General features: G+C 39.0%; 1 protein-coding gene across 1 annotated transcript in view; it reads right to left on the bottom strand.

The window, feature by feature from the left end:
- Positions 1–10,119: 10,119 nt before the first annotated feature.
- Positions 10,120–14,409, bottom strand: part of PLAA (phospholipase A2 activating protein) — a 43,546-nt gene continuing 39,256 nt past the window's right edge. The window contains exons 13-14 of the mRNA XM_012454628.2: positions 13,356–13,520; positions 10,120–10,855 (exon numbers count right to left, since the gene is read on the bottom strand). Coding sequence (XP_012310051.1) covers positions 10,290–10,855; positions 13,356–13,520 — 731 coding nt within the window. The 3' untranslated portion in view covers positions 10,120–10,289. The remainder of the gene's footprint in view (positions 10,856–13,355; positions 13,521–14,409) is intronic.

Raw genomic sequence — 14,409 nt, 5'->3', positions numbered from 1 at the left:
GAGAAGGAGAGAAAATAGACAAAATCCATTCCTTCATAAGCATATTTTCTAGTGAGGTGAAACAATGAGAAAATACACAATAGGAAGTGCTTTCCTCCTCACTTTGGCACTCTGCATTCTTCTTACCCTGTTTTTCTTCAGCACCCTTAAACACCACCACACATATATTTATCTGTCTCCTTCCACTTGAATGTAAACTCCTGAAAAGCAAGGACTTTATTTGCTTCTCTTTTTTTGAGACGGAATCTTCTCACCAGGCTGGAGTGCAGTGGCACAATCTCTTCTCATTGCAACCTCCACCTCTTGGGTTCAAGCAATTCTCCTGCCTAAGCCTCCTGAGTAGCTAGGACTACAGGCACACACCACCATGCCCAGCTAATTTTTTGTATTTTTAGTAGAGACAGAGTTTCACCATGTTAGCCAATATGGTCTTGATCTCTTGACCTCGTGATCTGCCCGCCTCAGCCTCCCAAGGTGCTGGGATTACAGGCATGAGCCACCGTGCCTGGCTTATTTGCTTCTTTATTCCCAATATCCCACTGTCCTTAATAAAAGTTTGGCATAGTCCAGTCACAGTGGCCCAATCTGTAATACTAGCAGTTTAGGAGGCTGAGTTGGGCAGATCCCTTGAACTCAGGAGTTCAAGAACATCCTGAGCAACATGGCAAAACATCATCTCTACCAAAAATACCAAAAAAAAAAAATTAGATAGGCATGGTGGCACATGCCTGTAGTTCCAGCTACTCAGGAGGCTTAGGTGGAAGGATTACCTGAGCCTGGGGTGATAAGGTACCTGAGCCTGGGGAGATAAGGCTGCAGTGAGCTGTGATTGCACACTGCACTCCAGTATGGGGTACAGAGTGAGTAAAATTAATGGCTAGAAACCAGTCCTTAATAAATGATGTTGGTAGGAGGTTTGCAGTGCTCTTACATCACATGGCAGAGATTTAGCTGTAGGGACTTAGCTGCTACTGTGAAGTTGACAATCAAGTGGGCTTTGGAACCACAGGTACAAACTGCTTTCTAGATGGGGTTCTGCTGAATGGAAGACAGGGAAGGACTTTGACTCATGCTAAGAACATGCCACAGAGACATCACAAGCCTGTTGAACAATATGAAATTGGCTTTTTACAGGTTAAAAATGGTTGAATGTTGATTGAAGCAGCAGAGAAAAAAAGAAAGTAATTGAATATTGACAGTTTCATATGGTCCAAGTTAATATGCTTAAGAGACCAGCATTAAACATTGCTATGGACTTAAAACTCTGCAAACAAATGCGGACTGCTTTTCTGCCTACAACAAGTATATGGGAGGGTGGACAGAGATTGGTCCTTCTAAATCAATTTAAGCAAAGCCGTGAGAGCACTGATCACAATGATTGCCAGGGATAGACACGCATTAATGCTGGGGTCAATCAGTTATTCTCTGGGATTTTTATAAAGAGATGCTAGGTGAGAAATTTGCTCTTTCACACTAAGTCATCACTTAACAACTTCATTACAGTCAACTGTAAGGAAATTATCTCCTAGCTGTTAGTTGTCATGTTCTCTGTCTTGTGACAATTCTAAGAAAATGAGGCCAACAAAAGCACTTGCTGAAACAAGTAACAAAACCCTGATACTATCATTTTCCATCAGTGAGACATTGTAATTCTTTTTTTTTCCCATTTAGCTGGAGTGCAATGGTGCGATTTCGGCTCACTGCAACCTCCACCTCCCAGATTCAAGCAATTCTCCTGTCTCAGCCTCCTGAGTAGCTGGGACTACAGGCATTCACCACAATTCTGGCCAATCTTCTGATATTTTAAGTAGAGACAGGGTTTCACCATATCAGTCAGGCTGGTCATGAACTCCTGGCCTCAAATGATCCCCCCCCGCCCCACTCGGCCTCCCAAATTGCTGAGAATACAGGCGTGAGCCACTGCACCCCGTGTGATCTGATTGCTTTCTGTCACTTGCAACCTAAAGTCCTAATTAATACAACATAGTACATGTAAGATCTTCCATGATCTCAACAGCATTTTTCTCTTCAGCGTTTCCTAGAAATATACTCTATAAACCCTACCTATACTTACTGTATCTAAGATTCATTTAAGTATTACTTGTTTAAAACATTTCCAAATCACTTCCATTCTCAATCCTCCTAAAATTTACCGCTTCCTTTTTTGTAATCCACTGTTCTCCCTACAGAGTGTTCAGAACTCTTTACTGCAGGCACTTGCTCAGTATCTCCTCCAATATACTGTTAGTTCCCAGGAAGAAATGGCATGTATTATACATTTTTGTAGTCTCAACACCTAATACATTGCCTGGAACAAGCTAAGGATGCAAATGTTTGTTAAAATTCTAAAACTGATAATTTCAGGACCCACACAGAGCTGCTTTCTCCATCACCCTTGTGGAAAATTGCATTAATGACCCTAGTTCTTCACCTTTCCCTGTATCCACAGTTTGCCTTGTAATTTGGCAGTGCTCTCCTGCTACAGGTGAGAGACATAATTCCCTACCTTTCTGCTCAGCCATCTAACATACATTGTTCAAATGGACGTTAGCAGATAGCAGCAAGTGGAGTCTCAAAAAAAGCTTGTGCAATTAGGATGGTTGACTTGTGCTTCCACCATCATCATGAAAATTAGATACCCAAAGAAAATTATATCCCAAAAGAAAGATGAGAAACAAGTAGAGCAGAGCTGACCAAATAAGCTACGCAGAAAAGCCCAGTCCAGAGCTGATCCTCAGACAACCTGTAGGAACATGAATGAGCCCAGCCAGGACCAAGCTACCCCAAGCTTGAAACTCCTGAGCTAGCCGGGCGCGGTGGCTCAAGCCTGTAATCCCAGCACTTTGGGAGGCCGAGGCAGGTGGATCACGAGGTCAAGAGATCGAGACCATCCTGGTCAACATGGTGAAACCCCGTCTCTACTAAAAAAAATACAAAAAATTAGTCGGGCATGGTGGCGCGTGCCTGTAATCCCAGCTACTCAGGAGGCTGAGGCAGGAGAATTGCCTGAACCCAGGAGGCGGAGGTTGCGGTGAGCCGAGATCGCGCCATTGCACTCCAGCCTGGGTAACAAGAGCGAAACTCCGTCTCAAAAAAAAAAAAAAAAAAACTCCTGAGCTAAATAAAAACTGTTATTTTTGTTGTTGGTTGCTGCACAGTATTACTGTGGCCATAGTTAACTGATATGGACCCTTTCTAAAAGAGGCCCTTTCCCTGTATTTCTCTGTCAGCAATAAGAAGTCTTCAACACTGGTTTGATATTATCGCTATTTGATACACAGAAGTCTTACAGGAAATCTTGAGACCACTTCTAGGGCTGTCATATGCATAGGTATGATTTTTACAGTCCAACAGAAACACTATTTCATGCTGGGGTCCTGGGGCATTATAGGAAGTTTGAAAGAAGTGTAAGGATTTTGTTTGAGTTTCTAGGGCTGTCATATGCATAGGTATGATTTTTACAGTCCAACAGAAACACTATTTCATGCTGGGGTCCTGGGGCATTATAGGAAGTTTGAAAGAAGTGTAAGGATTTTGTTTGAGTTCTAAATAACTTTATTTATTTATTTATTTATTTATTTATTTATTTATTTATTTATTTTGAGACGGAGTTTCGCTCGTTACCCAGGCTGGAGTGCAATGGCGCGATCTCGGCTCACCGCAACTTCTGCCTCCTGGGTTCAAGCAATTCTCCTGCCTCAGCCTCCCGAGTAGCTGGGACTACAGGCGTGCGCCACCATGCCCAGCTAATTTTTGTATTTTTTAGTAGAGACGGGGTTTCACCTTGTTGACCAGGATGGTCTCAATCTCTTGACCTCGTGATCCACCCGCCTTGGCCTCCCAAAGTGCTGGGATTATAGGCGTGAGCCACCGCGCCCGGCATCTAAACAACTTTATAAATATCCTTCTGGATAAAATAAAACAATTACCTTTTTCCCCCCTTTGTTTTTGTAAAGGCAATTATTATTATTATTAAAGAACATGGTAGCCTTGTATTAAATGCTTGCTAAGCATTTATATGGACATCATTTTGCTAGGCTTTTATATAAATGTTGAATTATTCATCTGTCTTATGAAGTCCCACTGTACAAATGACTAAACTGAGGTTGAGGTTAAGCAACTTGCCTTAATTCATTACTAAGTGATGGAAATGCTATTGGAATGTATGCCTTTTGAACTCCAAAGCCTGTGCTCCTCCACTATCTTATACTGAACCTTTGGTTGCTATTACTATTGAAAATTTTAAATATAGAAACAAGTGAACATTTCTTGAATTTATTAGTTCCTTTGAGGACACTGCAATGAAACAAATGTCATTTAATAGCTTAAAACCACTTTATTTGATCCTTGTGTCATGCTTAAATGGCACTAGCAGCCACTATCATTGCTATTATGATAAAGTGGCTACTACAAACTATTTTTCTTCATATGGATATCCAGTTTTGGCAACATCATTGATTAAATGGTTATCTTCTCCATTGTTTGGTTACGACTGACTTGTCATATAGATTTATTTGACTTCTTTCAGTTTCTTCACCTGTGTAATACCTACCTCATAGAGATAATGAGGATCAACTTAAATTATGCATATATAACTAGAAAAGAATAATTGCTTAATGCAGGCTGTGTAGTTGTTCTTTGCATTGCTATTTGGTTTGATTTAAATCAAATTGCAAACTGTTGTGGTAAGTGTTGCTATATACCTTGAAATCTGATGACCATAGCCATTTGAATATTTTATTTTTCTGACTTATCACAATGTGTCCAGGAATTCCAAGGTCAGGTTTTAAGCCGCAACATCTCATTTTAGGCCTAGGACCAATATCAGACTATCTACTTTACAAAAGTGCTTTAGTTAACTTTCTCCTCTTTACAGCTTCCATTACACACCGTATTCTGAAGACTACCCCCTAAGGAAGCTCAAATATGATAAAATCAAGTCAAAATAACAAATGCATATCCCCTATAAAGTATTCCTACAAATAGCTTAATCTCAATGGAAAGAAGCTTTCAGTTTACAGGAAATAGGTGTTGCAGTCAGTCTCCACGATAGCCAGCCCCCGATAATCCCTCCTCTACTGGTATTCACTGCCTTGCATAATCCACTTGCCTGATTAACTTACTTCCAACCAATATAATACCTTGATTTGAGATATCACTTATGTGATTATATTATAAAGATTCCATATTTGGTCCTGCCAGCAGACTCTCCCTTGCTGGCTTTGATGATGCAACTTGCCTTACTGGGGAGACCCATATAGCAAAAATCAGAGAGGGCAGTCTCTGGTCAATAGCTAGCTAGGAATTGAGGTCCTCAGTCCAATCTCAAAAGAACTAAATGCCAAGGATGTGAGCTTGAAAATGAAACCTTCCTCACTAGAGCCTTTAGATGAGACCCCAGCCTTGGCTGATACTTCACAGTCTCAAGTGAAACAAGGAAACAGAGAATCCACCTAAGCTATGTTGAGATTCCTGACCCACAGAACATGTGAGCTAATGTGTGCTATTTCTAAGTTTTGGGGTAATTTACTAAGCAACAACAGATAACCAATACCAAAGGGTTGTAGAAAAATATTTTACAAACAGAAAAGGTGAGGTGCTTTACATGCTGGAGTGCCCTAAACATTCCAAAAAGTCAATGATAGTTTTAAAAGATGAAAGATTGTTCTAGATTAAGAGGCCAAAGAAGCATATAACCAAATAACTATTAATAAATACATAAATCTTGATTATTTAGATCTTTTTTTTTTTTTTTTTTTTTTTTTGAGACGGAGTTTCGCTCTTGATACCCAGGCTGGAGCGCAATGGCGCGATCTCGGCTCACCGCAATCTCCGCCTCCTGGGTTCAGGCAATTCTCCTGCCTCAGCCTCCTGAGTAGCTGGGATTACAGGCACGCGCCACCGTGCCCAGCTAATTTTTTGTATTAGTAGAGACGGGGTTTCACCATGTTGACCAGGATGGTCTCGATCTCTTGACCTCGTGATCCACCCGCCTTGGCCTCCCAAAGTGCTGGGATTACAGGCTTGAGCCACCGCGCCCGGCCGATTATTTAGATCTTTTTAAAGCAACAGTTATAAAAGGCATTCTTGGAGCAATAAAGAAATGTAACATATGGACTAGATATTAGATGTTATGATATTACTAATTTCCTTAAGTGTGATATTATCAGTAATAAATTATGTTCTTAAAAATGCCTTCATTCTTATAAGATGCATATTGAAGTATCCACTTGGTAAGCATTTATTTCAAAAGAAAGTATAAACTATGGAGATAAAGCAAATCTGGCAAAATACTAATAACTGTGGAATCTAGTTAACAAGTCCACGAACATTCACTATATTTCTTTCAACTGTTTGCGTTTTTTGTTTTTTGAGACAAAGTCTTGCTCTGTCAACACTCAGGTTGCAGTACAGTGGTACAATCATGGCTCACTGCAACCCTGACTTCCCAGACTCAAGTGATCCTCCCACCTCAGCCTTCTGAGTAGTTGGGATTATGGGCACGCAACATCACACCTGGCTAATTTTTAATTTTTTTGTAGAGATGCAGTCTATGTTGCCCAGGATGGTCTTGAACTCTGGGCTCAAATGATGCTCCTGCCTCGGCCTCCCAAAATGCTGGGATTACAAGTGCAAGCCACTGCACCCAGCCTCTTTCAATTTTTATGTATGAATATTTTTATTAAAAAGTTGAAGTGAAACTCATGGAAAAATTATGTTAAATAAAGTCTTCAAAACTGTATTTATAATCACAACTATATGGCATATATTTCTACAGAAAAGAATGCATTATAAATTAGAATAAATAATTTTTTTTAAAAAAAGATTGAATAACGTTTTAAAATCTCAAGTCTGGAATTTATCTAAGAATTCCAGGAAGGATGATACATCACAATTGGTCTTTTATGCATTTTATCATTTCCTAATAAAATAACCATAACATACAAGTGATAACTGCTAAGTAACCTACCTCCCACTCTTATCCATTGTCTCTGTAAATAATCCATTTTTACTTATGCTTCTTCCATCACTTAAGAAGATTACGATGTCCGGACACAGTGGCTCATGCCTGTAATCCCAGCACTTTGGGAGGCTGGGATTACAGGGAGGCAGAAGCAGGCAGATCATCACCTGAGGTCAGGAGTTCAAGACCAGCCTGACCAACATGGAGAAAGCCCGTCTCTACTAAAAATACAAAAATAGCCAGGTGTGGTGGCGTGCCTGTAATCCCAGCTACTTGGGGGCGCTGAGGCAGGAGAATCACTTAAACCCGGGAAGGGGAGGTTCCAGTGAGCCAAGATCACGCCATTGCACTCTAGCCTGGGTAACAAGAGCGAAACTCCATCTCAAAAAAAAAAAAAAAAAAAAAAAAGATTATGAGGTAGATAATAAATTTCATTGCATTGCTATTCAGTTATAAATTCACCTAGTCATGTAAATAGTAACATACTCATCTAAAAGAACCTAATGCTAGAGAGAAGACAATAGTTAAGAAATGGATACAATAATAATTTAGCTCTTTTGTAGGTAATGGGGTTTCAAATGCAATATGAAGTGCATTAATTCCAAGAGCATACCACTAGAGGTGGGACAGCAACGTTTATCAGTCTAAAAAACATACACTATCTTGATCTACCAATTCCATGTATAAAATGTATTCCTAGGGAACTAGTAAGACTCTTTTGAGATTTGTCACAGCATTGCTTGATAGCTGAAAGTTGGAAACAGTGCCAGTTAATAAGAAATGGGTATATCCGCCAGGCGCGGTGGCTCAAGCCTGTAATCCCAGCACTTTGGGAGGCCGAGGCGGGTGGATCACGAGGTCAAGAGATCGAGACCATCCTGGTCAACATGGTGAAACCCCGTCTCTACTAATACAAAAAATTAGCTGGGCATGGTGGCGCGTGCCTGTAATCCCAGCTACTCAGGAGGCTGAGGCAGGAGAATTGCCTGAACCCAGAAGGCGGAGGTTGTGGTGAGCCGAGATCGCGCCATTGCACTCCAGCCTGGGTATCAAGAGCAAAACTCCATCTCAAAAAAAAAAAAAAAAAAAAAGAAAAAGAAATGGGTATATCCATATGATAGAATATTTTATTTATTAATGTGGAGCTCTTTGTACCAAATATAAGTTTAAAAATCAGGTTATCAAAGAGTATGTATGATACAATGCTTTTTTAATAAAATAAAACATATTTACATACATAGTCAATATGCCACAAGATGTTAAGAATAGTTTTCTCTAAATAGTGGCATTACAGGCAATTTTTATTTGGTGTGTGTGTGTGTGTGTGTGTGTGTGTGTTACTCAACAAATGTTTATTCTGTATTCAGAAAAAAACATTAAGAGAATCATAGGAAAGTTTAACTAAAAAAGAAGAAAATCTTTAAAATATTATTTAGCATATCTTTCAAGCGAGATTGTTTCCTTTTGCTAAGCTATATTTTGTAATCTCCACAATAAACATGAAATGGTAGAATAAAAGTTGATATAAAAAAACTTGTACAGTAATAGGAAGCAGTGTTTACATTTTGCCGCCCCTTACATTTTGAAGAGGAAGCTCATATTCTTAACCAAGACTGTCTTATCATTAATCAAAGGTACCTACTTTTCCTAAATATTGCAAATAAATTGTTTGTACTTATAACTGCATGCTACACTGGACTTATTAACAAGAAAGCAGTGTATTGTAAAGGAACCAGCCAGACCTGTGTTAAACTCCTAATTTTGCCATTTAATTTTGACATAACCACCTAAACCCAATCAACAAAAGGAAAGTATAGGTACCTAACAGAGTCAGTAAACAGAATACTTGAAGTCCAGGTACACACCAGGGGGTTGCAATTTAATACTCAGTAAAGTACATATCCCCTCTATTTACATTTTACTCATTTCCTTTTGCTATTCCAAAAGTTTTTACTTGGATTACTCTAGACAATTAGAACCTTTTCTTGCCCATTTGGGGAAGAATTATTCTAACAAGGGTGTAATTTGGCATTAAGCCAGGAAACTCATGGTTTTTTGTACCATGAATATTGAGAATATTGCTCACCATTTTTGGCAATGTTCTCTTTGTGGAAAGATCTTTCCCACTTTTAAAAGTAGGAATAGTTACGCTTCTCTCAAGAAATTGGGTTACCTCAGACACAAAAAACTGTGTAATTAATACAATAGTTCCTTCTTTGTATTAATTGCTAAGATGTTCACACAAATCTGTGAACTCCTCTCTAGAAAGTATAGCATGGCATGTACTTTTGAGTAGTTAACTCACTTAGCTTCAATTTTCTTTTTCTCTCTAAAAATGATTCATCCTATTGTATCTACTTCTGAAAACAGAGATAATACTGGCCCTTATTTAAAAGGGTTTTAAGGATTAAATATCAGAGTGTCTACTATACTGCCTGGACCACATAGAGGGCTCAAAAATAGTAATTTCACATGACAGGCTTTAGACTTTCAAAGAATACAGTTTGATGTACTCTTGCTTATGTCATCACCTGATAAAATTCAACATGTTCCAAATTCCCTTTGAAATAATAGAAAATGACAAAAATAAAGTCACATATCAAAACTAGAATGAAAAATGAAGTTACCTCAAATAGTGAAGGGCAAAATAAACCAGATCCAAGCCTGGAGTTAAACTGAGACCTTGTCTGCCTGAACTGATACATGCCTAACATAGCTTACCAACTGGCTTTTTCTTCATCTAAAAATAAGCCATCAAACAAATATACTTTAGGATTTATAAATGACAAATCAAGAATTTATCTTATATTGTTTTAATATATGAATAATTTATATATTATTTTATAAATTTAATATAATTTAAAAAATTTTAAAGTAGTTAACCTAAAACAAGACCTTGAAATGTATCAGTGCTATTCAAAGAATCTAGCAATGAAAATAGGTAGAGAAGTTAAATAAAAGATAATTGACAACAGCAGTTTGGTGTACATAAGTAATAAAAGCAAGTCATATGAATAAAAGCCCTTGTCTCCTCCTTAGTGGCTAAGGCAAGGGGAAAATGTCATTGTCATTGTGTTGCTGCTGATTATAGCGCCTTTTAAATTTGTTTTCATACTCTTGAAAACTTACCCAAATTACACAGGAAAATCTCACAATTCAGCAGTGCAAAAATTTTATTTGTTTACCCTCCCCACCACTTTACAACATCTAAAATTTTACTTAATCCACAGTATTCTCTTTTCTTAATCATCTGGTATCAGTCATGTCAAATGTGAAGAAATAAAAACACTAATCAATTACAAATTTCAGTCCCCCTTCCCCATTGCTACAGCAAATTTAGGATAAATCTACAGCATTCACTTACTTTTGCTGGTTCTGTTACTGAGGAATACTTTTTTATTTGAGAATCAACACCTAAAGACTTGGCTAATTGTACAGCATTTGAATCATCACTGATAAGTGTTCCAAGAGCCACAAGAAGTCTAAAAGTGGCTTCCAGGTCTTGTACTACTTCCAAAATTGTGCTAATTAGTGACAAACATTGAGCTTTCCCTTCAATGTTATGGTCTTTATGAAAACAAACAGAATAGTTCAGGGTCAATGTAGCCAGAGCAATGTGAATGTTCTTATTGCTCCCTGATTTCAGTTCTATTGCATGGGACATCAGTGATTCCCTCTGGGACATCATGAGTTTTTGTCCTGCCTGGCCAACAAAACAATTGCAAAAAGTCCTGAGAGCAAGCAGCTGGTTTGCTGGCTTTCCTTTAGGGTTCAGAAGATTGATGAGATGACTGCTGAACTGAGCCCCTTCCTTTTCATTGCAGAAGTTCTCATTCACGTTGGGGTGTTTAATTGACAACCGAAGAATGTCAAGTGCAGGAAAGACAATATCTATTAAAAAAAAATGTCATTAATGTTTATGGAAATAAAGACCAATTCTTTTGATTATCAACTTTTAAGGATTTTTTCCCACTACAAAATTAGCCATTTTCGAAAATATGAAAAATTATGTGTCTGCTTTAAAAAATACAAATATATATATGTATTTTTTGAGATAGAGTTTCGCACTGTTGCCCAGGCTGGAGTGCAATTGCGTGATCTCAGCTCACTGCAACCTCTGCCTCCTGGATTCACACGATTCTCCTGCCTCAGCCTCCCGAGTAGCTGAGATTGCAGACGTGCACCACCACACATGGATAATTTTTTGTATATTTAGTAGAGACAGAGTTTCACTATGTTAGCCAGACTGGTCTTGAACTCCTGACCTCAAGTGATCCGCTTGCCTTGGCCTCCCAAAGTGCTGGGATTATAGGTGTGAGCCACTGCGCCTGGCCAACTTCTCAGATTTATATAAACTAGATTTATTACTGTAAGATCATATTTGCTTTAAAGATAAAGTAACTCTCTTGGGTAATCAAATAGCCTGACACACTGAGTACTCAAAAATGAATGGAAAGAATGGAGTACAGACCTTGCTTTTAAAAATTCTGTAAGACCAAACAGTTAAACAGAGTTGTTTTTTTTTTTTCTAATTATACTTTAAGTTCTGGGGTACATGTGCAGAACATGCAGGATTGTTACATAGATATACACATGCCATGGTGGTTTGCTGCATCCATCACCCCATCATATACATTAGATATTTCTCCTAATGTTATCCCTCCCCTATTCCCCTACCCTCTGCTATTCCTCCCTTAGCCCCCCACCCCCCACCCTCTGACAGGCCCTGGTGTGTGATGTTACCCTCCCTGTATCCATGTGTTCTCATTGTTCAATGCCCACTTATGTGAGAACATGCTTTGTTTGGTTTTCTGTTCTTGTGTCAGTTTGCAGAGAATCATGGTTTCCAGCTTTATCCATGTCCCTGCAAAGGACATGAACGCATCCTTTTTATGGCTGCATAGTATTCCATGGTGTATATGTGCCACATTTCTTTATCCAGTCTATCATTGATGGGCATTTGGGTTGGTTCCAAGTCTTTGCTGTTGTGAATAGTGCCATAATCAACATATGTGTGCTTGTGTCTTTATAACAGAATTATTTATAATCCTTTGGGTATAGACCCAGTAATGGGATTGCTGGGTCAAATGGTATTTCTAGTTCTAAATCCTTGAGGAATCGCCAGACTATCGTCAATAATGGTGGTATTTCCACTCCCACCAACAGTGTAAAAGCATTCCTATTTCTCTACATCCTCTCCAGCATCTGTTGTTTCCTGACTTTTTAATGATCACCATTCTAACTAGTGTGAGATGGTATCGCAGTGTGGTTTTGATTTGCATTACTCTAATGACCAGTGATGATGAGCTTTTTTAAATATGTTTGTTGGCCGGGCGCGGTGGCTCAAGCCTGTAATCCCAGCACTTTGGGAGGCCGAGGCGGGTGGATCACGAGGTCAAGAGATCGAGACCATCCTGGTCAACATTGTGAAACCCCGTCTCTACTAATACAAAAAAAATTAGCTGGGCATGGTGGCGCGTGCCTGTAATCCCAGCTACTCAGGAAGCTGAGGCAGGAGAATTGCCTGAACCCAGGAGGCGGAGGTTGCGGTGAGCCGAGATCGCGCCATTGCACTCCAGCCTGGGTAACGAGAGCGAAACTCCGTCTCAAAAAAAAAAAAAAAAAAAAAAAATGTTTGTTGGCTGTATAAATGTCTTCTTTTGCAAAGTGCCTGTTCATATACTTTGCCCACTTTTTGATGGGGTAACAGGGAAAGTACTTAAGAGAAGAATTTCAGTTAACAAGTGATAGGATGTTTATAGGTTGGTGGGAGCTTTATAATAATCATAGCCCTAGTTAGATGCCATCTGAATGAATAATCAATCTTAGCATCACTAAAGGTGAGGAATCCAACTTTATGTGTGCCATAATATAAAAGTAGTATGCATCATCATTTATAAAGGATTTCACCTAAAAAAAAAAAAAAACCTACTGAACCAGAATCTAATTTTGCCAGTAAATACGGAGATGGAGGAACATATCAGTAAAACCCATAATATGGGATATTTTGTTGAAAAGAAAAAAAAAAAAAAGACTTAACTGACATAATTGGAAAAAAGGATACTTATAGTAAATGTTTGTAGCCTAGGATTAACAGGTCACTAAGAGTATCTTGAATGCCTGTCAGGGAATCCACAAATGCTTTGAAACAGTATAAAACTGGTGCATGTATGGGGGTCATTATATTACTTTCAGATTCTCATAAGGCATGTAACCAAAATAAGATTATCAATTCCAGTAGTGTAGTGAACGCTCTTCATGAAGATTTTCCAAACTGAATTAGAACTACCCAAGTTAACCTTTATTTAATCTAGAAACATGGGTAATATTGACAGAAATGTAGATAACACTTCTTGCTTTCTAGTTACATTTTTGAAGAGTGTTTATTTACCTTCAGGCCAGTTAATAGCTTTCCACAAAATCTGAAGTTGCTGGCCTGTGGGTTTTTCTGAAGAACTATTACATATTAGAGACAGTATCTTCTCAAGAAGTATCAAGTCATCCTCAGTTAATTTCTTCTCTTCAGGTGCAGTTCCATTAAGTTCCTTCAGTTTACCTAGAACCCAAAACCAAACTTTCAAAATTCCCTAACTGTAACTGGCCAGATAATATATAAATGCCAAGACTTTCAATAAAAGTACTCTAGTGTACACCATGGAGAGTTAAGACCTTTCTCACCAATTATCAAAAACCATAAAATAAGGATAAGGCTTGTGAGTATCTTTTTTTGAGATGGAGTGTCACTCTGTTGCCCACACTGGAGTGCAATGATGCGATCTTGCCTTAACTCTACTATCAGGGTTCAAGTGATTCTCCTGCCTCAGACTCCCAAGTAGCTGAGACTACAGGCAGCCGCCATTACACCGGCTAATTTTTGTATCTGTAGTAGAGATGGGGTTTCACCATGTTAGGCAGGCTATTCTGACCTCAAGTGAGCAGCCTGCCTCAAACTCCCAAAGTGCAAGAATTACAGGCATGAGCCACAGTGCCCAGCCTCCATTTTGAATGACTTTAAAAGCAGTATCGCTGGGCACGGCGGCTCAAGCCTGTAATCCCAGCACTTTGGGAGGCCGAGGCAGGTGGATCCCGAGGTCAACAGATCGACACCATCCTGGTCAACATGGTGAAACCCCGACTCCACTAAAAAAAAAATACAAAAAATTAGCTGGGCATGGTGGCGTGTGCCTGTAGTCCCAGCTACTCAGGAGGCTGAGGCAGGAGAATTGCCTGAATCCAGGAGGCGGAGGTTGCGGTGAGCCGAGATCGCACCATTGCACTCCAGCCTGGGTAACAAAAGCGAAACTCCATCTCAAAAAAAAAAAAAAAAAGCAGTATCATGTGTCATATATACTCAACTATCAGTCAATCACCTGGTTTCTCAATGAGAACATTTGTAACAACTTTTTAGCCAATTTATGTCAACTTCTATAGTTGCCAATAAAGTA

Source organism: Aotus nancymaae, unplaced genomic scaffold, assembly GCF_030222135.1.
Source record: "Aotus nancymaae isolate 86718 unplaced genomic scaffold, 86718_ANA_hifiasm-v0.15.2.pri h1tg000003l, whole genome shotgun sequence".
Taxonomy (NCBI): domain Eukaryota; kingdom Metazoa; phylum Chordata; class Mammalia; order Primates; family Aotidae; genus Aotus; species Aotus nancymaae.
This window is presented reverse-complemented; position numbering and strand designations above follow the sequence as displayed.